At 49.6% G+C, this 27,584-nt stretch overlaps 1 protein-coding gene across 3 annotated transcripts in view; it reads right to left on the bottom strand.

The window, feature by feature from the left end:
• The window catches only part of LOC134958186 (inter-alpha-trypsin inhibitor heavy chain H3-like), a 449,083-nt gene that overhangs the window by 264,534 nt on the left and 156,965 nt on the right, over positions 1-27,584 (bottom strand). For all 3 annotated transcript variants that reach the window (XM_063940615.1, XM_063940617.1, XM_063940616.1), the window contains exon 4: positions 2,230-2,334. In XM_063940615.1, the coding sequence (XP_063796685.1) occupies positions 2,230-2,334 (105 nt within the window). The remainder of the gene's footprint in view (positions 1-2,229; positions 2,335-27,584) is intronic.

The raw sequence follows: 27,584 nt of genomic DNA, 5'->3' as shown, positions 1-27,584 counted from the left end.
TCCTATGTATTCTCACCTAGGTTGCATATACCTCTGTGGATGTGAGTAAGTGCCCTTCAAGAAGCTTGAATTTGAGATGTGGTAGAGTACTGAGCACTGTTGATATCCTGATGAAGAGTCTTCTGTTCACTGAACAATCAGTTAATAGGTAGGAAATGAAACATAGGGCCTAATTCAGAGTTGATCGCAGCAGCAAATTTGTTAGCAGATGGGCAAACCATGGGCATACCTCCCAACATGACCCTCTCCAGGAGGGACAGAATACTCTGCTCCTGGACTTCCCTCTTAATTTATGATTGCCATCACCTGTGCTGAAACACCTTTCTTATCCATTAACCTGTTCACACAGGTGCTGGCAATCACAAATTGAGAAAAAAGTCCAGAAGCAGAGCATTGTGTCCCTCCTGGAGAGGCTCATGTTGGGAGGTATGGCATGGGGGTAATTCGGAGTTGATCGCAGCAGCAGATTTGTTAGCAGTTGGGCAAAACCATGAGCACTGCAGGGAAGGGGGGGGGGGGCAGATAGAACATGTGCAGAGAGAGTTAGATTTGGGTGGGTTATTTTGTTTCTGTGCAGGGTAAATACTGGCTGCTTTATTTTTACACTGCAATTTAGATTTCAGTTTGAACACACCCCACCCACATCTAACTCTCTCTGCACATGTTATATCTGCCTCCCCTGCAGTACACATGGTTTTGCCCAACTGCTAACAAGTTTTCTGCTGCGTTCAACTTGGAATTAGGGCCCCTAATTGAGCTGTGTAACGTTAGGTAGCAGGAGCAGGGAGAGGTCTAAGGCCTTTATGGTGTATTTATCATAACAATTTAGTATATGCTTGTCAGTATGTATGGGTCAGTGGATGTGTCATTCTAAAGCTACATGAAAAGATGTGAGAGTTCCCACGTTATTGGAGTATATGGTGTGAAAGTCTAAAAACTGCAAACATTCTAATACAATTATTTATGCACAAGGATAAACTTTAAAAAAATCTCGTAATATAAATACAACGAAAATCAATAATTTGTTTAACAGCAAAGTCATAAAAATATAATAGGAAAGGTATGTATTAAGGACCTTATTCAGTAAGGATTGCAAATTTCTGCTAAAAAGCAGTTGCTGCGATAAAATAGTTGCCACCCAGAAATAGAGAAAAACCATCCATTGGAGAAATTGCGAATGCATCGAATATGCGGTCTGATCGCAAAACCATACACAATTCCAGGAGCATCGAAGATTTTTTTCTATCTGCGCCAGGTACAAAATTTTTGCGACTGGAAGTGGTTATCGTTGATGTCAGAGACCCTCCTTAAAATCTCCTGGGCACGACTTTTTCTTTCAGACACACCCAAAAAACTGCAGGTTTCCCGCCCAAAAACGCAGTCTTCCTGTCAGTCAAACAGCGTCTGCATTGCGATCCCGATGTGTACGCATTTTCTGGTATTATTACTTGCGCGTGTGCAATGCGAACGCTGTGTACGTGCGGTCGTTCCATTATCAGGCAGACTACGATTCACAAAATTTGCAATCCTTATTTAATAATGCCCTACGTCTCTCCTTTCTCTGGGGAGTCTGAGTGAGGTAGTAATAATTGTTGTCATGAATAAGGAAAGATCGCCATAAGTAGATAGGGAAAACATGATTGAAAATGTCATTTTGACCACTATGTTTCCCATTATGTTGCAGACTTCACTCACACCACTTTCAGACTGCCTGAGGGAGGTCGTATCCGGGAGCCTGACACGGGAGCTCCCAGTGTGCGACCCACCTCAGGCAGCCTGCTGCCACTGCCTACAACGCGGCAGCGGTGATGCGGCAGGGGCGGCGATTGTACACCAAATGATCTCCAAGCGCCGCCCATACACACACAGTGAACAGTAAATGGGTCGCATCAACCCGGCTCCCGTTCACACCGCATAGTGAGCTGGATTGAACACGAGTTCAACCCTGCTTGAGACCAGGGTTGAAATACCGGTATTTCAACCCTTTCACCTTTCAGACCACACCTGAACACAGGTGTCAATAACCCGTGTTCATAGGTGGCAGTCTGAAAGGGGTAACATTCATTGCCCCTCCTGCAGTATCACATTATAACTAATATGAAAGCATAATGATGCATATTTTGAAGAAATGTTTCATACATTTGTTACACAGGAGAGAGCTTAGATTCTCAATGATTGGTTGGTACACATGATTTTGTAAAACCCTCCAATATTGTCATGAAAATGTACCTGACAAGTCCGGCTGTCTGTCCCCTTGAAACAGCTTTTTCATACTGCTTTTTAGCAACTTGCTTCTCCTTTATTACGCCAGCATACGTCACTCCATCAATTATCCTGAAGTAGATTCACATATTAACATATACATAATGCTCATTACTGGCAAGAAAATGTATTCTCTTTTTTAAACCACTGTCTGATAATGTTGAAGACTAAGAGGCAGAGCTGGATTAAGACTTCGAGGGACCTGGGGTACTTAAGGCAGGGGGGCCCTCAGGTCTAAAATGAAAACCATAATACAAACATATATTTATACAGTGTATGATACACGCTGTGTCATTTGAACTAGGACAGTATTGGGCAGTTTGGATTTTATATATATATATATATATATATATATATATATATATATATAAAACATAGGAACATAGAATTTGATTGCAGAAAAGAACCACTTGGCCCATCTAGTCTGCCCATGTACACGCACACCTACATGCTATGGTTAATTTTTGGGGGGAGCCAATTAACCTACCAGTATATTTTTGGATTGCGAAGTACACGGCGGAAACCCACGGCAAGCACATGGAGAATATACAAACTCCACACCGGGTAGTGGTGGGAATCGATACTGCAACATCAGTGCTGTGAGACAGTAATGCTCAACATTACTCCATACATATTGTGGACAGTCTGTGGGCAGTTTAGTTGTGTCTACCACATAAAGATGCATATGACTGGGCTAGCTTTATGTGAAGTCTCTAGTCCCAATAAATGCAAATCACATCCCCAATACGAACCACTTCATATATCACCCTAAAGCTACTGTTAGATAATTAAACTCTTACTAATAAAGATTGCACATACATTTTGGGACCATTGGATGTGGTGACCCAATAGTTAGATTTAACCAGACTGATAAATTTTGACATATCACTGTTAATCAAGTAGCTAGTAACTATACCAAGTAGCTAGTTCACATTCTATTAGGCTATCAGAGTGTTTTTAAAGCTATGTTTATTCACATGCTTAATTGAACACAAAAAGACTGTGTAATGGACTAAGAATGCCAACGTTCCATTGAAGTGGCATAATACACAATGGGGCAGATGTATTAACCTGGAGAAGGCATAAGGAAGTGATAAACCAGTGTTATGTGCAAGGTGATAAAGGCACCAGCCAATCATCTCCAATATGTAAATTAACAGTTAGGATCTGATTGGCCTTTATCACCTTGCACATATCACTAGTTTATCACTTCCTTATGCCTTTTCCAGGTTAATACATCTGCTCCAATATTCCCAGTTACAAGCAAATATCCCTACATATACTGGTCTAGTTTTAATGCTGGGCAAATCTTGAACCTCTCTTTTCAATCAAGTACTCCTATTGGGCCAGATGTACTAAGCCTTGAAAAGTGATAAATTGCACGATGACAAAGCACCAGCCAACCAGCTCCCACCTGTCATTTTCAAACACAGCCTGTGACATGACAGTTAGGAGATGATTGTCTGGCGCGCCATCACCGTGAAATCTATCACCCTTTCAAGGCTTAGTACATCTCCCCCATTGTCTTAAATTATGAAAATCTTGAATTGTGCTCATGAACTGACTGAAAAGACTATTGCCGGTATCCAATTGCCGGCGATACTTTACATAGTTGCCGGACCCATGCGTTATTAAGCAAAAATGTGCCTCTGAGGGTCATTTATCAGGGATTCTGCTTCACGTGTATGCCTAATCCCTGATATATATTGAATCCATGGTATGCAAAGCAGCGGCACTCGGACATTTTCAGCAAGAATAAAGTGTATTTCACAACTACAACTCCAATGTTTTGGGGCGTTCTAGCCCCTTTGTCAAGATGAATAGAACGCCCCGAAACGTTGGAGTTGTAGTTGTGAAATATAAGTCTCTGAGTGCCGCTGCTTTGCATACCATGGATTCTGTTTAAAAAGTCTACCAGAGGGCACCAAAGCATTGTGACCTATTAGGAGGAGTGCCGGTCCACCAAAAGAAGTATATATATATATTAAACATCCTAGTGATATTTGGTGGACCCCCTTCCTTCAAAGTAAAGCATTCATTACCTTCAAACCCAGAAATAAAGACACGGAGACTTGAATTTTGGCAGAAAAATTGCTAGCTATTTATTTGACCCTAACCAATAGCAAACCTGTAATAGAAAATTTTATTAAGATGCCGATCCAGCCGGCATATGGTGGCAGCAAAAAGAACGGCTCTATTAACCTAAATTAACCGTAAAATACTAAAAATTCTAAACCATCCTAATTTTTACTACAACTATCAAAAACCGGTAATAGGTGACAACTCAACCCCCACAGTGACTACCCACCCTGATGGGTGCCCTGCCGCTACCTTCCCGGATGGGTGGTCAAGCGGCCAATAAGTCGATGGAGGTGAGTGCACCTAAACCACACCAAACTGTAAAACACTACAGCTTACCATACAAATACAAACTGCCGTTCTTTTCCGCCAATAAATAGCCAACGATAAAACCAGCCAACAATTTAACGCCAAGGCACCACGTGCCAGAACTTCTGACAAAAGGGGCAGGAGGGTGGGAAGGCAAATCACCACAAGAGAGAGCTAAAATGGCCTCACCTTCCCTATATATATTAAACTCTCCCCTTCAAAAAAGGCTGTACTTTCCTCACAGCTAGGTCCACCCCTCACCAGATGTTTAACTCTTTCCTTTCCTATGCAGTCAATTCTCTCTCCTAAACATCCTAGTGATATTTGGTGGACCCCCTTCCTTCAAAGTAAAGCATTCATTACCTTCAAACCCAGAAATAAAGACACGGAGACTTGAATTTTGGCAGAAAAATTGCTAGCTATTTATTTGACCCTAACCAATAGCAAACCTGTAATAGAAAATTTTATTAAGATGCCGATCCAGCCGGCATATGGTGGCAGCAAAAAGAACGGCTCTATTAACCTAAATTAACCGTAAAATACTAAAAATTCGAAACCATCCTAATTTTTACTACAACTATCAAAAACCGGTAATAGGTGACAACTCAACTCCCACAGTGACTACCCACCCTGATGGGTGTCCTGCCGCTGCCTTCCCGGACGGGTGGTCAAGCGGCCAATAAGTCGATGGAGGTGAGTGCACCTAAACCACACCAAACTGTAAAACACTACAGCTTACCATACAAATACAAACTGCCGTTCTTTTCCGCCAACAGCGAAAGACTCATCCCCAAAGTCTTCGCACCGCCACCATAACCTACCCTAACTCCTACAAAATGAAACCCAGATCCTCCAGGAAAAACATCATCCCCTCATTGGATAGATGTACCCCATCAGGCCGAAAAAGGTGACTGTCTCTGAACCGAATCCTAGGGTGGCGAACTACCTTGCCTCCGTGGGACAGTACCCACTTCGCCACCGCCCCATTCACCTTTTTCCGGGCCTCATCAATCTGGCGACCATCCGCCACACCCCTCCAACTCAACCTTGGCACCATCAAGGAGAAAACCAATACGCAATTGGTCCATGCTGCGGCCACACTTGCCAGATCCTGTATCATGGCCCACCGCAGATCCAAGGATGTCCTCTTCCCCAGGTCGTTGCCACCTAGATGGACAACCAAGACCCTAGGGACTCCATGCTTGCTGGCCTGACTAACTAGCCTACTCTTCAGCTCGCTCCACCTCATCCCTCGCCAGCCAAGCCATCTAACACCCTGCGCTCCAGGCAACGTCTGAGCCCCCTCCGAGGCCACAAACTTGGCTGCCCAGTATACATAAGAGTGGCCGACCACCCAAATAGCCAAATTGTCTTCAAACCAACCTAATGAGGGAAAAAAGGGGGTAAAATTGATTACTAAAAAGCTTCATTAATTGCTTTCACCTGAAGGATCTGCCAAAAAGAAAAACTTTAGTTCTCGATATTGCAGCAGTCACGGCCTAGCCGATCTGCACCATGCTTCGAGCCAATTTGAAGCGAACATAGACACACAATGGGGAAGTTCAAAATAAAGTCAAACGAAATTAAAACAGGGGGGGGGGGGTATAAAATGGGAAACACATGTAATAACTCAGCTGGAGGTGAAAGCGTAAAGACCTGCTGAGGGACTCTGATTAGAACAGATTAGCCGAATTGTGGATTAGAATTCAGTCCGTCAAGTCAGGCAAAAAAATCGCAAAATAACTCCAGACCCCCGCTGCCGGCTCATGCCAGCAACGGCGAGTAGCTAATCCCTGAGTAGGATAAAAAAAAGGGGAAACCAACAAACGCACAATACCATAACTCACAGAACTGTAACAACATGATATAAAATGCAAATAACAAAACACCACCACTTCTCATGCAACGGGGCGAATATATCGTCTGTAACTTGACGACTTCCATCGCCCCACTGCCTGGATTTCAGTTCTGGACAAACCCACCGCCGCAGCCGACGTCGCAGCGCCTATTCGAAAGGAATGGGTACCGAACGCAGCGGGTGGAAGGCCCAAGCTCGCCAAACAACGACTCAGCATCCAACGAAATTATTATTTAGTCACCGGCAGCCCGTCATAATGCAATAGCCATGACCCCCTCCTAACGGGTCGCACCGCCACATATTGCACTGCCAGATATTGCACTGGGCAAATGCTCTCCTCATGCGCCGGAACCAAAGTGACCCAACGACCTCTCCCCACTTGGTCCGTCTTAGAGCGCCGCAATCTACATAGCAAGGACCTCTCACCCACCACCACGTCTCCGACCAGCATGCGCGAATCTGTTCTCTTGGAAGGCGCTACCAACTCCAAAACCCTAAAGGCCCCGTGGTAAGCCATTGAGAACGCCAAACTGAACAAAAGCGTCTCAAACCTGGACGACGCGACTCGCCCAACCGCCGCAATGACGGCCGGCAACAAAGCCGCATCGATGGGCCGCCTCCTATCAGGTGGCGTCGGCGCGACTCGCGCCCATCCTTTCATCGCCTTCCGCAGAACATCGCTTTTTGTCACATCGGGGACGCCCCGCAGTTTGCTGAAAAACAAGACCCCAGCCAAGTACCGGGATACCACCGCTCGGGACCTACCCGAAACATACAGCTGCCAAATAAAAGAAAGCATCAGCCGATGCCTGCTCTTACCTTGTTGCTGACGTCCTTGAACAAACTCCTCCCACTCGCTCCAAGCTTGTCCGTAAGCCTTGAGCGTGGCTGGCGCGACTGTCCGCAACGCTAGACCCTCCAGTCCGGCCCGATCACCTGCCAAACATAACCGGGACAATGAAAACCTTGCTCGTCTGCCTCGGGTGCCAACAACCGAAACCTTTCCCACTGTCCTCGCGACAAAGCGTCGGCAATTCCATTCTCCAAACCGGGCACATGCTGCGCGCGGAACCACAGGTTCCTACGCAAGCATGTCAAAAGCAATTGTCCCAGCACCCGCAGAACCACCAACGACTTTGCCCTCTGGTTACTAATCGCATGCACCACGCCCAGATTATCGCATCTAAACAAAATGCTGCGATTAGCCAGCCGATCGCCCCAGACCTCCAACGCCACCATAATGGGAAAAAGCTCCAGAAGCACCAGGTCCTTAGTTAGACCTTCGCTATGCCATCTCGCCGGCCAGGATGCCGCGCACCAAGATCCCTCCAGAAAGCAACCGAATCCAGAGGCACCTGCTGCGTCGGTGAACAGCTGCAACCGCTCGCTGTCCACCGCTGGTGCCTGCCATATACACACCCCGTTGAAATCCTCCAGGAACGAGGCCCATATGGCCAAATCCCTTTTTATTTCGGAGGACAAACGCACAAAATGGTGTGGTCTGGCACACCCCGCTGTCGCCCTTTCTAACTTCCGGCAGAAAACCCTGCCCATCGGTATTACCCGACAAGCAAAGTTCAACATGCCCAGCAAGGACTGCGCCTGCCGCAGCGTGACTTTACGCGACCCTTAGAACCGGCAAATAGCGTCGCGGAGCTTCGAAACCTTGTCCCGGGGCAGTCGACACTCTCCCGCCACCGTGTCAATTTCAATCCCCAAAAATGACAAACAGGAGGCCGGACCCTCTGTTTTGTCCACGGCCACGGGAACACCGAAGTGGTAAAACAGAGCTGGGATGCTAAAAAGCAAGTCGCCGCAGCGTGGAGAATTAGCCGGACCCGCACACAGAAAGTCATCGAGGTAATGGGCAACCCCGTGACCCCCTGATGAAGACTCCACGCACCAATGAAGAAACGTGCTAAAATGCTCGAAAAATGAGCATGAAAAGGAACATCCCATCGGCAAACATTTGTCGATGAAATACTCCGCCCCAATCCTGAAACCCATAAAACGGAATGAGTCCGGATGCAACGGCAATAACCTAAAAGCTGACTCAACATCAATCTTAGCCATGAGGGCCCCAGTCCCGTAGCTGCGGACCATCTCTAACGCTTCGTCGAATGACTGATACACCACCGAGCAATGAGCCGGCGGTATTGCGTCATTGACCGACGCCCCCGACGGGTAAGAAAGATGCTGAATGAGCCGGAAAGTGCCTGGAGTCTTCTTAGGGACCACCCCGATCGGAGAGATGACCAAGTCATCCACCGGGGGTGACATAAACGGTCCCTCCATCCTGCCCAACCTGACCTCTTTATCCACTTTGTCCCGTAGCACTACCGGCAAGGCTCGGGCAGATTGGAGGTTCCTCTGTGCTCGCACGGACACCTCGCTCGCAACAGGCAAGCGAAAACCAAACTTAAAACCGGAAAACAAAAAATTTGCATCCTCCCTATTCGGATACAAGTCCAACCACCGGCCCATAGTCTCCAATTTAATTGGTGTTGGAGCTCTGCAGAGCGGTCCCGCTCGCGGCCTGTCTGGGGTAAGCTTGCTTACCCCGCGCCCCCTTGCCGACCGCCTTTGAAGCAGGAGGAGGCTGGGTCAATCCGCCACACTGCAGGCAGGAGTGTCGAAAACGACACTGCTTGCCGAAGGAACATGTCGCGCTGTTAAACGCGAAACACTTTCCTCTTGTGGCGGCTCGCCCTCCTACACGGACGGCCGATCCACCTGCCTTGGCCAATCCGCCGTCCGCACCAGACCCCTGGGCTGATGACCCCGTGCGGCGCCCGTCCGCCCCCGGTTTCCGGGGTTCCTCCTCCTGCTGCGAGGCCCGGGTTACTTTGAGCCAGACCTCCACATCCTTGAACCCGAAGTCCATGACCCTCAAACCGTCCTGCTTTTCCCGAAATTCCTGATCATACCGACGCCACTTAGAGCCCGAGGATGTGCGCTGCATGTCGTGTACGAGATGCAGATACCGGATTACATTCATGTGCTCCTCCGGCCTGTCCTCCAGGTAGCACGCCGCAAATACCCAGAAACCGGCCAGCCAATTATCGAAGGTCCGGAATGCCTCAGCCCCGATGCCCTTCTTCACAGCCGCCGCCTTATAATCTTTCTTCGTGGCCTTTGTCAATACAAACACATCCACGAAGTCACCCCTGCGAATCTTCTTGCGGCAGCTATCCCGCAGCCCTCGCATTACGGCGGTGTAGTCGCAGCGAACGACCCCGGGCAAATCGCGGCGCTTCTTGGCCCTATGAGCTTCCTCGCTAAGTCGCTTGCGCCGCTTCCGCCTCTTCTGCTGACTCGCTGCCCGCTTGGCAAATTTCGCCGCCCTCTTCTTCGCCCTAGTAGTACTACTTACTTCGGACGCCTGCGACGACAGAGAAGATGAAGAGGAGGAAGAAGAAGAGCTGCGAGAACTCGAGCTCGTGGGGGAACCCGATACCGACCGCACCACCTCACCTGATGCCGTCGACCGCACCACCTCACCTGATGCCCATCCTGTCCCAGACCTAACTCCAATTCCGCGGCGGCCGCTCCAAGCTCCCGGCAGGCGCGTGCCACCCGTTGCGCCGCTGAGGCCCTCCGCCTGCCGGACCCGCCTGCCTCCGCAGACGCGCCGGAACTTGCGGCCGCCCTCGGGGAGGCCACCGCAGCTAGTGGCCCCAACGCCTCCATTACCGTGGCCAGGGCCGACGCCAGCGCCCCGGAAGTGTACCGACCGCCGTGTAACCCGGCAATGGACACCGAAGGACCTCTGGCCAGTGCCTGGGCGCGATCCCGCACCCGTCGGTCGCGACCCGGGCACCCGCCGCCCCAGCGGGAAAGCGGGGGCACCCCAGTCGGAGCCCCCACTCTCCCCTTCTGCATCCTCTTCCTCCCTTTGCAGATAAGAACTATTCCCCAATCCCGGGGAGGACCCTCCGCCATGCTGCGCAGCACGTGCCGCGGCCCTGCGGCCACTAACCCATTCCCTGTCCCCCCTCCTCCCCCGAAAGCCGCTGCGTCCCGGCTCCGGAGGAGTGTTTAGGGGAGACAGGGAAAACCGCGGTGCAGCTGCGCCCGGTCGCGCACTGCACATCCCGTGCGCGCGCCCCATCACTGCTCCCCGCCGTGTCCTCAATCACCTGCCGTGTACTGCCCTGCCCATGGCCTCCTCGAGCCCTACTAGGCTGCTCCCCCCTGCTCCCCCCTCCCTGGCTCCTGCAGTACTCCGGCAGCCGGGGAGTTATACTAGGGGACAGAGACACTGGCGGCGCCACTGCGCGCACTCGTGCGTGGCTGGCGCCGCCTGTCGCTGTGCGGGGCCTGTCCCTGAGCCTCGCGCGGCGGCGGTGACGGATGCGGCGGCCGGGAACTCCATGGCGGGAAGCGGTGGGACGCGCGCACGAGGTTCCCGGCCGCCGCATCCGTCACCGCCGCCGCACGAGGCTCAGGGACAGGCCCTGCGCGGCGACTACACGAACCCCTTCCAGCCCTCCTCCCCCCCGACGCTACCTCTGCATCCGCTGCTCCAGGAGGCGAGGGCTGCTGCCCGACGACCTCTGGGCGGCCTGCACGTACCTCCGCCCCCCCCCGCCGCCCGCGCCCAGCCGGCAACGCCGGCCCGGCCCACAGCGGCGAGGCCGACCTGGCCCGCCGCGCATTGCTCCTGCCCGCGCTCGTGGAGGCCCCGGGGGACGGAGCCCCATCCCCCAGGCCACCCACCCCTTCCCCTGGCCCAGCTCTACCGCCAGAAACGCGGTACCGAGCTGGAGGCCCGGCGGAACGCTGAGGGTGGGCAGACATAATTCTCTGCAGAGGAGATGTAACAGGCAAAGGGGGACACAGTGGCTGTGTAATAAACTTGCACAATTTATGTGGGCAAAACAATTTCTGCACTGCAGCACTCACCCACAAGGCAAATCACCACAAGAGAGAGCTAAAATGGCCTCACCTTCCCTATATATATTAAACCCTCCCCTTCAAAAAAGGCTGTACTTTCCTCACAGCTAGGTCCACCCCTCACCAGATGTTTAACTCTTTCCTTTCCTATGCAGTCAATTCTCTCTCCATATATATATATATATATATATACTTTATTTGGGACCCAGAACCAAAAAAACTATTTGGGACCCAGAACCATAACCCCAAAAAATTCAATGCAGCCAGAAAAAGTCAACTCACGCAGAAAGGAGAATGAGAGTTTGAAGTTCTCTCTGACGACGAGCACAGACACCTCCGCATGCTGTGGCTGTGTGAACGGCACGGGCACGCTAGGAATCCTTCCTCTTTCATCCCTGCAGCCTGCGCTCCAGACAGTCACCGAGCCACAGGCTGCAGCTGCACATTCCATTGGACAGCTGAGCTGACTCTCAGCAGCCCAGCAGAGCTCTGCAGCACCGGTGGCTGTGACGGCAGACAGCGGGGAGGAGCTCAGCGCTATGGATCGGATCTGTAACAGAGATCCAATCTGTGTTTGGCGGTGGGGGGCCCTTTTAGATTGGGGGGCCCTGGGTACTTACCCCCGGAGCGCCCCCCCCCCCCCTTAATCTGGTTCTGCTAAGGGGTCTAATTAACAAATAGAAAAAAAAGCATTTTAGCTGGACAAAGCAGGAGAAAACCATAGTTTTGCTCTCTCTATAATAATACCCCTTTCACACCGCAAATATAACCCGGGATATTGCCGGGTCGAGCCAGCTCAACCCAGGTTGAGGTGCAGTCTAAATGTACCACTTTTAAATATCCTGGGTAGAGTAACCCTGAATTTCAACCCGGTATAAAAGCAGTGTTAATATATATATATATCAAGTAGGTTGGACACGGGTCAATGTGCACTCTAATACCCCTTTCACACTGCCAATGCCGGATCCCACCCGGGAATTGGAAACGGGTCCTTACCGGGTGGGATCCGACATTGGCAGCTGCGGCAGGCTTCCCCGACCCGGCAATATGCCGGGCGGGTTGCCATAGCAGTGGGGGGTGGAGCCGGCGGTGGGGGCAGCGGTGGAGGCGGCGCTGGGAGATGAGATCATCTCCGCGCTGCCTCTCCCTGCTGTAGTAAACGTGTCCTGGGACGCATCGACCCGGGAGCCCGTTTACGCAACCACTGACCCGGTATTCAACCCGGGTATAACACTGCTTTATTCCCGGGTTGAATTGCCGGGTCAGGCGACCCGCGATTTCGGCTATGCCCCTTTCACACCGCACGCCGACGCATTATGCCAGGTCAATACCGGGTTATTTGTGCGGTGTGAAAGGGGTATAAAGTGTCCAACCCAAGTTATTCAACTCTGCATTCATGTAAAAGTGCTGATTGGCTGTTCTTTGTGTGCCTTGATGATGTCAGCAGCCTGACCCCTGCTACACAGCAGAGAACATAGAGCATTAAGAATTAGAGCTGTTAAGAATTAGGGGTGAGGCAGAGATTGCTAGGCATCTTACAGCATACCTCAAAACTTATTAAAAGTACAAAGAGGGACCTTGGGGCGCACCTGAAAAGGAGGCATAGCCTATATGAAAGGGGCATGGTCTCGTGGCAGAGCCGCGATCGCGAGTCACGCCCCCCTTGTACCGTCACATAGAGCTCTCTCTGGGCTGCTGGCATGCCCCCTGTCCAGGGGTGCAGCGACGGTGGCTCTGGTGGAGCGCGAGCTCCGAGCGCCGAAAAAGTTAGAGGGCGCGTCGCCGCCTGCTCACCCCCTCCTTCTGCCCACTATACCACGGGCCACTGTACAGGCAGCCGCAGAGCAGGAGGAGGATAAGCAGAGGGGCGCACACTGACTCAGTCTTGGAGACTATGTAGGGAACAGGGCAGGCCAGAGATGACAGCAGGAGACACTGACAGCCGGCACATGCCGGAACTCTGCCGCCCTCCTTATACTGTAGTTCTCACTGTCTGCTTGTAGCTGTGCAGCAGGTTACTTCTGTCCTGCTACACCACTCTCTGCCTCGGCTACTGAAGCACCTCTTTCTACCCCAGTTACTGTAGCATCCCTTTCTGCCCTGGCTGCTGCAGCAGCACCTCTTTCTGCTTCGGCCATTGCAGCACCACTCTCTGCTCCAGCTGCTACAGCACCTCTCTACATTGATGCTGCAGCACCTTTCTCTGCCCCAGCTGCTGCTACAGCACCTCACTCTGCATTAGAAGATGCAGAGTAACATGTATAAGCTGCTCTCCTGAGGCATAACCTCCCCTATATTTTTGTGGCGCTCCTTCGGCGTGCACTGTCCCTGTTTTGGTCATGAGGGGATCCCAAAAGAAACTTCCACCCTGAGCTCCACAAGGTCTAGAACTGGCCCTGTCACCAATGTAGGATTTAAAAAAAAATAATATTTTGAAATGTAACATGCCCCCAATTCAGGCTTGCCTACCCTCCCGCATTCAGCGGGAGGCTCACGATTTTCAGATGAGCCTCCCGCTGCCCTGGAAACCCTGACAGCCCTCCCGGTTTTTAAAGGTCCTTGCCTGATTATATGTACCGCACATGCGCGAGTCCGGAGAGGTCGGGGGGCGTGGCCAGCATGGGAGACTTCCTGGCTGTCCACCGCAGGGTTGTGTGTAGCGGTTGCTGTCCTGCACACTGCAGCAGGGCTCTGCTTCTGCTTCCCTGTGACTGGCTCCTCCCACCACACTCAGGGCTGGAGCGTGGATCAGCCCAGCAGCAGCAGCCTGAGCTTCCTTCTCCTGCTCCTCACCTCTCACTGGCGGTGTGTGCACTGTGCTGCCTCCCACACTGTCGGGGGTCAGCTCCCAGCCTTTACTAGAAGGAGCAACATACACAGGTGAGTGCTAGGGGTAACGAGGGGGAATGGAGGCTGTGTGTAATGTGTGTATGATGCAGTTCAGTGTGGTACTGGGTCTAATATGGGGGGGAGGGGGGGTTGTGTAGTGTACTGTATGCTGTGTATGATGTAATGTGGGGGAGGGGGTCTGTGTATGCTGTGTTTAATGCAATGTACTGGGTGTAATATGGGGGAGGGGGCTATGTACTGTATGCTGTGTATAATGTAATGTGGGGGAGGGGGTCTGTGTATACTGTGCAGGGGTGTATTTAGGTGTCCGAGCGCCCCTGGCAAAGTAAAGGACTGGTGCCCCCCCCCCCCCATATTTGAAATAGGGAAGGCACGTGTGCCAAAAAGGGGCGTGGCCACTCAATAGTACTGTGCCTTACTCACATTACACAGCACAGTAATGTACATTATTCACGTTATTCTGCACAGTAGTACCCCTTATACACATTATGCCACACAGTAGTGCCCATATATATATATATATATATATATATATTTACTGTATATATATAAGAAGGCGTGCACGCTCCTGGGAAAGTGGGCATGGCTTCACAATTTTATATTATGATATCAAACTATAAATATATAAGCACCCCGCCTACACATGCGCACACACACAATTAGCAGCCTTACACACAATACCCACAGTAGTTCTCATTACACATAATGTCCCCAGTATAGTGTCAGTTACACATAATGACCCCAGTAGTGCAGTGCCAGATACACATAATGCCTCAGAGTATAGTGCCAGATACACATATACCCCCACAGTGCCAGATACAAATATGCCCCCACATTGCCAGATACACATGTCCCCACCGAGCCAGACACTCAGATGCCCCCACAGTGCCAGAAACACGTATGCCCCCACAGTGCCAGAAACACGTATGCCCCCACAGTGCCATACACACATATGCCCCATGTTGATTTTACTATTAAAGGCAGCACTTTTAGGTAGATTCACATTTAGAGGCAACAGCTATCCCCCCAGCCCTGTGTAGTTCCTCAACAGCAGGGATGCCCATTAATAATCAAAGAATGCCGCAGCAGCCACTGTAATTGGCGCCGGGGTCCAGCACCACACCACAATACGGACAAGAAACTCTACATAATCTACACCCCCCAGCAGCCGCTGCTGCATGCCGTGATCATTACTGGGCATTCCTGCTGGTGAGGAACTACACGGGGTGGGGGGATAGCTGCTGCCTCTAAAAGTGAATCTACCAACTGCCCGCGGGTGGCACCTCTGGATGGCGCCTCTCCTCGGCTGGCGCCCCTGGCGAGTGCCATTCTGGCCAATAGAAAGATACACCGCTGATGCTGTGTTTAATGTAATGTACTGGGTGTAATATGGGGGAGGGGGGCTATGTACTGTATGCTGTGTATAATGTAATGTGGGGGACGGGGTCTTTATGCTGTGTTTAATGTAATGTACTGGGTATAATATGGGGGAGGGGGCTATGTACTGTATGCTGTGTATAATGTAATGTGGGGGACGGGGTCTTTATGCTGTGTTTAATGTAATGTACTGGGTATAATATGGGGGAGGGGGCCTATGTACTGTATGCTGTGTATAATGTAATGTGGGGGAGGGGGTCTTTATGCTGTGTTTAATGTAATGTACTGGGTATAATATGGGGGAGGGGGTCTATGTACTGTATGCTGTGTATAATGTAATGTGGGTGAGGGGTCTTTATGCTGTGTTTAATGTAATGTACTGGGTATAATATGGGGGAGGGGGTCTATGTATTGTATGCTGTGTATAATGTAATGTGGGGGAGGGGGTCTGTGTATGCTGTATTTAATGCAGGGTTGCCTACCCTCCCGCATTTAGCGGAAGGCTGACAATTTTTAGATGACCCTCCTGTTGATGCGCAAAAGAACCGGGTCCTCCCGGTATTAACGTACAGCTCACCGAAAATGAGGACTGCGCATGCGTGAGTCCAGAATGCCGGTTGTCTGGGCCTGTCCACATCATGACGTCACCCGTGCAGTCACCGCCCCAAGCATTCCGGACTCACGCATTCACGCGCAGTCCACATTTTGGGCGAGGTCTGAATCCTGGGGGCGGGGCCTGCAGGGGCTAAGTCATGACGGTCACAGCAGGGTTGTGAGCAGCAGTGGCTCAAAGAAGAGGTTTTTTCATATAGCCGGCACTGTCACGGTGGGCAGCAGTGTCACCAGCAGAGGAGGTAGCAGTGGTACTCTCAAATAAAATGTGAAGGCACAGCAGGCTTCTTTATGCTGGATACCAAATGCCCTTCAGCCATGTATGACAAGCACGTCTCCTGTCAATAGTTTTACACATTTAGTTGCAACCATTGCAGTAGCTCTAGGTTCGTTTCAAGTTTATTGTTATATATTTCTCTATTTGCGATAACATTATTTTTATTTTGTATGACAACATACATTATGCACTGAGTGTGGCTGCAGCTGAAGTTTTATTGCGCACATTTGTCCTTAATTATATACCTACATTGTGGTAAGGTAAAAATGTTATCCTAATGCAGACTACACATGGGGGGTCATTCAGCGTTGATCGTAGATGTGCTAAACTTAGCACATCTACGATCATTTACTCTGACATGCGGGGGGACGTCCAGCACAGGGCTGGTCCAACCCGCATGTCAGGCCCTGCTCCCCCCCCCCCCCCCCCCCCATCCCTCCCACAGGTACAAAAGCATTGCACGGCGACTATGCTTTTGTACCTGGCGAGTAGCTCCCTTCCTGTGCAGCTCCTGCGCTTTGGCTGGGAGCTACCAGCCGCGTTACGGGTCACAGTGGCTGTGTGTGACGTCACGCAGCCACGCGGCCTGCCCCCCCAATGATCTGGACACGCCTCTGTTGTCCTGACCGAGCCGCGCCAATGGCCAGATACACATGTCCCCACCGAGCCAGACACTCAGATGCCCCCACAGTGCCAGAAACACGTATGCCCCCACAGTGCCAGAAACACGTATGCCCCCACAGTGCCATACACACATATGCCCCATGTTGATTTTACTATTAAAGGCAGCACACCCCTTCCCGCCCCGCGACTGCCTCTGCCTGTCAATCAGGCAGAGGCCATCGCAGCCAGTGAGATGCTGATAGCTCTCAATGGGCTCCTGGGGTGCGCACAAGCAGTGCGCTCGCGCTCCACAGAGTCATTCAGACTGCAATCACTGCTGCTGCAGCTATCCAGTCTGAATTACTCCCATGGTGCGATGCTGGCTAACGGCCAATGTTGACTACATTGTGGACGGAGGCATGAACCTCCGATATAGGGTTGATTCAGACCTGATCGCTGGGCTGCTAAATTTGTTGTGCTGCATTTAGATAGTCGCCGCTCAAGGGGAGTGTATATTCGTCGTGCAAGTGTGCGATCGCATGTTTACGTCGAGCTGCAAAAAATCCAGTGTGTGCAGTCTGTGTGTAGCCCAGGACTTACTCCTACAGTGCGATGAGAACAGGTTGATCGGGGCCGGAGCTAACGTCACACACTCTCCCTGAAAATGCTTGGGAACACCTTCGTTACCCCTGACACTCCCAGTAAATGGTCAGTTACCACCCACAAATGGCCTCTTCCTGTCAATCACCTTGCGAACGCTCGTGCGATCAGATCTGAATCACCCTCATAGTCAATATTGTGCACACTCTATTTTTCGTTGTGATGCCGACCCCACGGGACCACGCATCGCCACCGCAAGGTGTTTCCACGCCGCGCGATTTGCACTGTGTTTTCTACCAATATGAACTACATAGTCATAATATCTACTTTGGCCATGCCGACTTTCATCATGTAGACACAGATACAATGTTGATATGATAGAGTGTCGCTATAACTATAGCTGCTCCAGTGGAGTCTTTTGGGTCCTGGCAGTCATGTGACTGTCACTTCCGGTGGAGTGATCTGACAGAGCTGCATTCTGGTGAGTATCCCTAGCCCTAATCTCGTCTCCTAATGCTAACCTGGTGGGAGAGGTGTGGCCTCAGCTGAGTTGGCCGCGCTCACAGACCTGTCTTTCCGCATTCTGGGGGCGTGCCCAGCGCACTCCGAGCAGCTGTGCAGCCCCCTGTTCCACTCCCAGCACTGAACAGATGCCGTGAGCATCACTCACTGCCTTGCAGAGCAGAGCAGCGGGTGGGACAGCGGGACAGTGTCCAAAAAGTGGAATTGTCTTGCTGGAAATGGGACAGTTGGGAGGTATGACCAATGACGATTACAGGTCATCATTGCTACATAAGGTGAAAGATGTCCCTAACGCAAGGGAAAATACTTATCTTGTATGTATGTAAATGCCAGAAGCATTACTGGTAAAAAGGGTGAACTAGAAATACTTGCAGCAGGCAAACAGTATGATATTATAGGCATTACTGAAACTTGGTGGGACGAATCTCATGATTGGACAGTCAATCTAGAGGGCTATACACTGTTTAGGAGAGACAGACTAAATAAAAAGGGTGGAGGGGTGTGTCTTTACGTAAAGCCGTTTTTAAAACCTGATATACGGGAAGATATTCAGGAGGGGACTGTAGACACTGTCGAGACATTATGGGTAGAAATTGCATGCAGGGAAAAGGGAATAAAAAAGTTAGTATTGGGTGTATGCTATAGGCCGCCTGGTATCAACGCATCTGATGAGGAATTGTTACTAAAGCAAATTGAAAAAGCAGCAGGAGGGGGGCGTGGCTTGCAATCAGCCTGATAGGACGTGTCCTAGGAAAGCTCCTGCACATTTTTGCCCTGAAAACCCCTTAATTGCCGGACCAACGCTGCCTAATTTATACCCAGGGCACTCTTATGCTTCCCTCCCTGCCCTGCATCTAACGGGGGTGAGCTGCGGAGCCGGAGTGTGGGTTAATCCCATACTTGCAGGTTATGGCCCCCCTCCTGAGGTGAAACCAGGGCCTATATTTGAGGGACTTCCGACCAGGCTCCTCCGTGGACCGAGCGCTGTGCTCCACCAAACGGCTTCTCTCCAAAACACCCCCTGTCTGTGGAGCCTTACCGGGAGCTGCGGTGGTGGAACTGAGCCCCTGGAGCTGCGATCGTGGAGCCGAGACGAGCTGCGGCCCTGCTCGCGGGGATCCGGTGCCGGCGGCCTTCTTGGGGGAGGCGGGCCGTGGACTCCGGGCGCTGCGCTCATACGGACGGCCCCCGTTAGCCACAGCCGTCTCACTGACGGTTTCCAGCTGAGGGCTGCGGGGACGGCACATAGCCCCCGGGCTGGCAGATCGTGGATAACAGCAGACGGAGGTGAGGCTCGCTGGAGTTGAAGGGCGGCGGCCATCTTGGAAGGGGGCACATTCAGCATTCATGGGGTGATGATTCTGCTGCATGCTGGTGATATATCTTTATAGCCTGGAACAGCCTACACTATATATTTACTGGGCACAAGCTTATACAGTACATTCAGTGCCTCATACCTCTCACTGTTACCCAGTATTTTATAGGCATTGTCTGGACCTCACTCACCGCATAGTGTGCCAGAGCCCCCTGCTGTTGGTTCTAATATTGCATCCCCCTCACCTACTGCACAGCTTCTGGACACTCTCCTGTAAATCCCTCTCCTGGTTTTAATATTGCCTCTCCGTCTTAGCTACCTATACAGTCTGGCCCTGGTGTTCCTCGTGGCTGCTATTGTCTCTGGATGAATAACACCCCCTGGTCGGCCTGACCGCCTCATAACCCACCTGTGTCAGCTCCCAGTCTCTACCCCACCGCTCTCTCCCCCTTTCTATTGCAACTTTATTGGAGATAGACCTCCCCCTGCCTGCATTCATTATGTCACAAAGGAACAAGAAAGCTCCCCAGGCTTCCGCAAACTTCTTCGGCAGCAAGGCTAAGGGTCCTCAGAACATAACGCACTCTCCGGAGTCCCCTTCATCACCACATTCCTTGGAGTTTGGTATTGACCCTCAGATACAAGCAGTGATGTCGGTCCTCCTGGACGGCGTGCAAACAGCCTTTAAACAAGAACTGTCCAAAGCTGTCTTGGATTTTAAAACGGAGATTGCCTCACTTGGAAATCACACTGATGCTTTGGAGACAAAGACCAACGACTTATGCCGCTCACAACAGCGTCTTGACCACGAACTTTCAAGGCTCCATGCTGAAGTTGAGACCCTGAAGGAGCGCCAAGAGGACCAGGAGAATCGATCCCTTCGCAATAACTTGCGCATACGTAACGTGGCGGAATCAGTCCAGAGCTCTACGTTGCCCTCCTTCCTGAAAGACCTGTTACAGCATTTGGTTCCGGACTTATCTGATGAAGATTGCCTCGTTGATAGGGCACACCGGGCCCTGCGGGCCAAACCTTCAACATCACAACCCCCTCAGGACATTATAGCCCGTCTAAATTATTACCGCTCGAAGGGAAAAATAATTGCTTCCGTCCGGTATTCCTCTGATATAGCCTTCCGGGGCATGCAATTGCAGATTTACTAGGACTTGGCTCCCTCGACCATTCAGAAACGACGGGACCTCCAACTGATTACTAGGCTTCTAAGCCAACACCAAATTCGATACCGCTGGGGATTCCCCTTTCAGTTGCAGCTTTCTTTTAATGGCATCAATTATGCAATTAAGACCCTGGCACAAGGGCAGGAACAGCTTCGCAAGCATGACCTTCGTCCAGAATCGTCATCCTCCTCTGTCGACCCATCTGCTGCGCCAAAATCACAACGACCCCGTCCACCTCAGCCGGACTGGACGAGAGTGTCTCGCCAGAGGGGTGAAGATGATGTTCCTCCCTGATTGCCCGTCCTCTTTTCTTTCACTGGTTTCTCTATGCCATTGCACCACTTTGCTGGAGGTTCCCCCCCCTGGACTGGACTGACCATCCCTGGTTCTTTGGACCTCCTTTGTTTTATGTTATATGTGGAGTGATATATCGCCTTTTATGTTCTATGCCTAATGTTGAAAGTTTCTTTGAGTACTGAGGGCCCTCCGCGGAGCTGGTCGACCTGGTCCCTGCTCCGTGGACCCCCCTGGTTTAGTTCAGGCACTTTCTAATCGTTCTTTAAATGGTCCACCTGTTATGTCTCCTATTGCACATTTTGCCTTCATGTTCATGGTCACAAGATGACCGGTTGGTTTGCGGTTTTGTCCTACGATCCCTAATCTACTATGTGGACCACATATTGTTGCTATATTATCCCCTTTGATGTCCCACTTCCCTCTACTTCCTCCCCATTTCCCCCCCCCCCCCTTTTTTTCCCCTCTTCTTTCCTTCTCCCCTTCTCCCCATCCCTACCCCTCTTGACACAGGTTTTATCTTCGTGTTTTATACTTTTTTTGCCTTGGCCACTTTATTCTTGGTCAGGCCGCACAGCCTGATATGGTGGTTCGCGCCACTACCCCCATGCTCCCTGCTTTGAGTACTTTATTGATTAGGTTTTTCTTTTGTTTGGCGGTCCTGTTATGGGCCCCGTTGCTAGAGGGTTTCTGCCCGAATGGGGTTTTTTTCCTCTCTTCTTGTTTTTCTTTAGTTTCCTTCTGTGGCCGTCTTTTCTCTCACTTACCTTTTTCCCCCTTGTCCTTGTGGCGGGTCCTGGGTATCAATCTCACTTGCCCTTATTTTTTTATGGTTAGTTGGGTCCCCTTTTTTATTATTCTCAATGAGATATTTTTACTCAGTCCACCATGCCCCTAAAGATATTATCCATTAATGTAAATGGCCTCAGCTCCCCCAAAAAACGGACGGTGCTCCTGGGCGCCTGTAGACGTGAGAAAGCAGACGTCGTTTTTCTTCAGGAAACTCACCTTACGGGGCTCCCATACGCAACTCCGTGGTAGGCAGTTTACACAAACTTTCTTTGCTTCAGCAGATTGTAAAAAACGAGGGGTTGCAATTTTAATTAATCGTCACATTCCATTTACACATAGCAAAACCGTGGCGGATCCAGACGGTCGGTACTTGATGGTTATTGGTACCCTCCGCTCTGAAGTCCTGACTGTTATTTCTGTATATGTTCCTAACCAGGATCAGCCTATGTTTTTCCACTCCCTTTTCAGGAACAGCACAACGGCAGAGACGCGGTGAGGGACGGAGCTGGTGCGTGCACTTTTGTCCCGTCGTGCGGCTCTCATTCTGCGAAGATTAAATCAGAAATTCTATGACAAGAATTAGATTCCCTCCTGGCGAATAAATTGTGACATAAACATTCAACTGGTGCAATTGACAAATTGTACTCCCGAACTCTGGATGAGCCTACTTACGACCCTAGACAAATGGTTGATGAGTTTAAGGACTACTATAGCTCCCTTTATAACTTGACGACCCCGACGCATTCCCCTTCCCTCGACTCGGAAAGGTTGTGTTCCTACCTGTCCTCGACCCCTTTGCCGGGCATCTCCGCAGCTCAATTAGACATACTAAATCAGGATATCTCAGTAGAGGAGACGTTAACAGCTGTGATCCCTAAGTCTGACAGAGACCCCACTCAGTGCGGTAATTATAGGCCCATTTCATTGCTCAATGTCGATTTGAAAATGTATGTGAAAATTCTGGCTTTGAGGTTGGCCCCCCCTTCTCCCTGCTCTGGTACATCCCGATCAGGTTGGATTTATCCCAGGCCAACAGGCATCTGATAACACCAGAAGGGCCAATGATATTATCCATTCTATCCACCGACAAAAGTCCTCTTCCCTGTTGCTAGCCCTGGATGCGGAGAAGGCGTTTGATCGCATTTCGTGGCCCTTCGCCTTCGCTGTTCTCCAACGCATGGGCTTTTCCGGTAAGTTTTATGATGGCGTCTCGGCATTGTATCACAACTCCTCAGCGCGGGTCTCTGTAATGGGTTCACTTCTTCATGCTTTGCGATATCTAATGGTACCAGACAGGGTTGCCCGCTCTCGCCCTTGATTGTTGCCCTCGTCATGGAGCCTTTAGCGGCCAGGGTTCATCTCAACCCGAATTTTACAGGGATTCAAATCGGCCACACAGAACACAAGATTGCACTTTATGCTGACGATGTACTGATTTCTCTTTCAAACCCGACATCGTCACTCTCTCCTCTCCTCTCTGAGATTGACCTCTATTCGCAACACTCAGGTTACAAGATTAACGCTACTAAAACAGAAGTACTCGATTTTTACATTACTCCTGCGTCTAGGACACAACTTGAACCAACATTCCCATTCTCCTGGCATAACCGAAAACTCAAATACCTAGGTATTTATCTAACCCACAGACACCGTCAACTCTTTCAAGCAAACTTCCCACGCCTTTTAGACCGAATTCGCTCGGATCTCCAAACTTGGTCTTCTTATTTCATCTCATGGATTGGACGTGCCAATTCTGTAAAGATGAATGTTCTTCCTAGACTTATTTACCTTTTCCAGACGCTCCCGATCTACATTCCCCCATACATTTTTAAATTCTTGCAGCATCAAACTTCCCGTTTTGTTTGGGCCAATAAACATCCTAGAATTAAACTCTCGCTGCTACAACGGCCTCCCGGGAGTGGAGGTTTAGGTATACCCAATTTTAAATACTATTATTACGCAGCTCAGATGGCATCCTGTGTCCAGTGGTGTGGTCCGAGGGCGGACAAGGTATGAATAACTATCGAAGCCGGTGAGCTGGGACTCTCCACGCTTTCTTCCCTTTTGTGGCTTACGAGAGCCGCCCGCCCTCGTGCCACCTCATCTCACCCAGTGGTGGCCTGTTCTTTATATATTGGGATTTTGTAGTGAGGAAACATCAATTGGTCCCTAACCCATCCCCCCTCATACCCCTGTTCCATAACCCTGCTTTCCCTCCAGGAATGGTAAAATCTGCTTTCTCACTCTGGAAACAGGGAAATATTGCCTTCCTCAACGACATTGCCTCTAGTACACCCTTTCCTTTGTTTACTCCGGTTCAGACACAATACTCTCTCCCTCATAGTGAATTTTTTCGCTACCTTCAACTTAGACACTTTCACTCCGGGGTTCATACCACTCTCTCTTCTAGGCCTCTCACTACTCTTGAAAATATATGCATGCGATGCGCTTCTACGAGAGGTCTTATATCGGATCTCTATGCTTTACTATTGCAGGTGATAAAGCTAAATATTTATCTTATATAAAACACTTTAAGAGGTCTAAGAACACTGTACGCTATCTACGTAAGAAGTACCGTAAGGGTACGCAAGTTGCGTAGCGATCGCTCAACCGTAGTCGAGACGCTCAAGCGTCACGTTCGCTTACGGCCCAGAGATCACAGGTAGGCACGCTATTGGCTGCCGACTAACGTAATGTTTCGCTATAGCGTAGCGGACGCTCGGGACCACGAGGAGATCACCAGCGATGCAGACGCTCACAACGTTAAACCTTTATATCTATACCTTTAGCAATGAAATACACAGTAAACCTTAGTGTAGAGACAAAGTGTAAGTGCAACCTTGTGTAACCTGATTAACTACAAAGCTGCTTGAGCGTCACCGACGCTCAGAGAATACTTAACACTATAAGAAATACACAGATACCTGGGCTTAGGGTCCAAAACCTATTATATGTATTATGACTATTATACTTGTAAAAAGGAATCACAGTACAAATGATACACTACAATATAACATAAACCAACTAACCAGATAACTACACAGGAAATACAATACAATACAATTAAGGGAAAAATACGAGAGAAATAGAAGAGAGAGAGAGAGAGAGAGATGAGAGAGAAATGGCTCACAATAACATCAAGACAATATGATTGCGGAGAAACACTTACGCACAAGGGGAAACGATCGCATGCGCCTCGATATCCAGCTCCCGATTATCAGCAATGAGAACCGTTGAAGAGAGTGAACTGGATATGGTCGGCCTGCCTATTTATGCCCCACACACAATGCAATTCAATGGTCCCTACAATCTCATTGTTCATTGGACACAGGAATTCGGCTTCGCATTATAACAAAAGGTCATAGGTTGATTCATACAGGTGGGCTGTGACTATTTCCAACTGCTCAGGTGGGAGGGAAACTGGGTTTCCCGCCGCATGGGTAATAAAGTGCAAATAAAGTAAATGTTCATAAACTTCTTATGTCCATAACTATTCGCACGAGCGATTGATCTGCTTCAAACCAACACCGGAATATTGCTATTTAAATACTCTTCCGATGGGTACCAAACACCACTGTATTACTCCTGTTAGACCCTTCGTACAATACAAAGAGGGATCTCCTTGTTCAGGAACATGCTATGTTAACCAAACTTTCAGAATCTATCAAAGGGACCATGATCTACAAAATACATTATTAGTGAAAATATGTAATGATTGAGTCGCACGCTACGATCGCATAAACTCTACCGTAAATACGCATACCATGCGCCTGCGGGTGCCCGCGACTGTGAGTATGCGCACGTACGGGAGAGCGTACGCATGCGCAGCACGGACCTGTATGAGGTGCAAATATGGCAGTGTGTGTAGAGATATTTTCTGACTTTGACAGTCCACCCTTTGGCAGTCAATAATAACTGCCACCTTCTAAAACATTTCAAAAGGAGAAAAATATATGTCAGGGGTTAATTCATTTCCATGGTTGGGTAAGGGAGGAGAGAGGAGTAGGTGTGAAGAGGGTATGACCTAGTGAGATAGTAGAAGTATGTGTGTATGAGTCCATGTTTGGGGGGGGTCATGTATCATCGTGCCGTACGTGTTGTAAGTCAAGCTTCGAGGTATTGCGAAGTATACATTTGAATTCCTTCTTATCCCGTGGTACGGGTCTGTGGATGGGCTGTCAAACTTTACCGAGCTCTTTTCGGCTGTGGTTGCAACAAAATGGGGGTGCACATTTTAGTTGATGATACATGAATGGGGGAGATATGTGATTGCTGATTATCTGTGCCTGTATTCCCTATCGACTATGTGTGTCATTACCTGAGGGTTGTAGAAATGAAGAAAAGACATAATTACGGTAAATGCGGTGGTATTCTATGTCAGGTAAATGTACATTCGTCGATTGAGGTCTTGTTCGGTATCAGTTGAAAGTCGTCTTCTTTGCGCTGTTTTGCCCATTAGGTGTGAGCAAAAAGCTTTGTCAATGCCATTAGATTTACAAAAAATGTTGGGCTAGCGTAAGTTTAAGAATTCTAGGGAAACTGGGGATCCATGGCAAAGTTCATCAAATGTCCATATCTCAAGTGGTCAAAACTTCTTCTTTGGTCAATCCGTTGTCTGTATAGCGTCTCGTCAAACTTCCTCGTCCAAGGGGGTCTTTTTATCTTGGAGAAAAACCAGAAAAACAGGTGAAAGAAACGGACCGTATAATCGTATTTTCATTACATCACTGTTTCTATTGTTGGGTCATAAATCAAATCCAGGTTAATTACAGTTTCCTCACTCCTCAAACTCATCACTCTTGTACGATGTTTGCACTTCATTAAAGCCTGACCGCATCTAAATATCAAGCCAATTGATATGACAACACCTAAGATACATAGGAGAAACTTCCCAACATCCATTATGACTCCTTGAGCCCAGTCTCCTAAACCGGAGAACCAATTTCGCGGGTTCAACCATGACACCCAACCAGTCAGCTCATTACCTACAGTAGCAAGAGTGAGATTGTGTTTTCGGCTAAATTCCCACTTCAATTGGAGAATGTCGTCCATCTTTTGGTCTATGACCTCGACCGGATCCTCGGTGCTATTCGTGATATACGTGCAACACTTCACGCCGTACTGTGTTGCCAGTGTGACACAATATCCGCCTGTCACTGCTGTGAGGTAATTGAGAACCATTCTATGCTGTACCAGTTCTGTTTTGTAAGCCTGAAGTTCTCTTCCAGTATACCTAAACGTGTCGTCATACATTTCAGTGATATTATCTAACAAATTGGCGAGCGCAGAAATGTATTTATAATTCAGCACTCCTCTAGCGGTGCGGGTGAAATCTAACGCGATTAAGAATTGAATCCCGGTGGATTCACTTATCAGATCAGAGGCCGGATGCTCTGTCTTCTCTATCAGGTGCCTTTTAACAACGTGCTCGTAATGGGTGTGAGTATAAGGAGCTTGGGCACCACGGTGTATGTCTTTCATTTTGTCATGTGATACAGTCATTACTTCAGGCAGTACTTTTCCAATATAACACAATCCTTCAGAGTTTGGGGCAAGCCACTTGTACGCCTTTCTCCCGCATATGAAATATGCATCATCGGGGAGAACATATGGGACGGAGTAGGACATAACCATATTACACACCTTCCATGTGAAATCTCCTAACCCTAATTCTTCCATCTGCTTAGTACACGTATCAGGTTGTACGATATGTGCACAGTATCCTGGTGATACTTCTCCAACTCTCGTCATTCTATTTCC

Source organism: Pseudophryne corroboree, chromosome 9 (genome assembly GCF_028390025.1).
Source record: "Pseudophryne corroboree isolate aPseCor3 chromosome 9, aPseCor3.hap2, whole genome shotgun sequence".
NCBI classification, from domain to species: Eukaryota; Metazoa; Chordata; class Amphibia; order Anura; family Myobatrachidae; genus Pseudophryne; species Pseudophryne corroboree.
The sequence above is the reverse complement of the archived record's forward strand: the minus strand, read 5'-3'. Positions and strand labels throughout refer to the sequence as shown.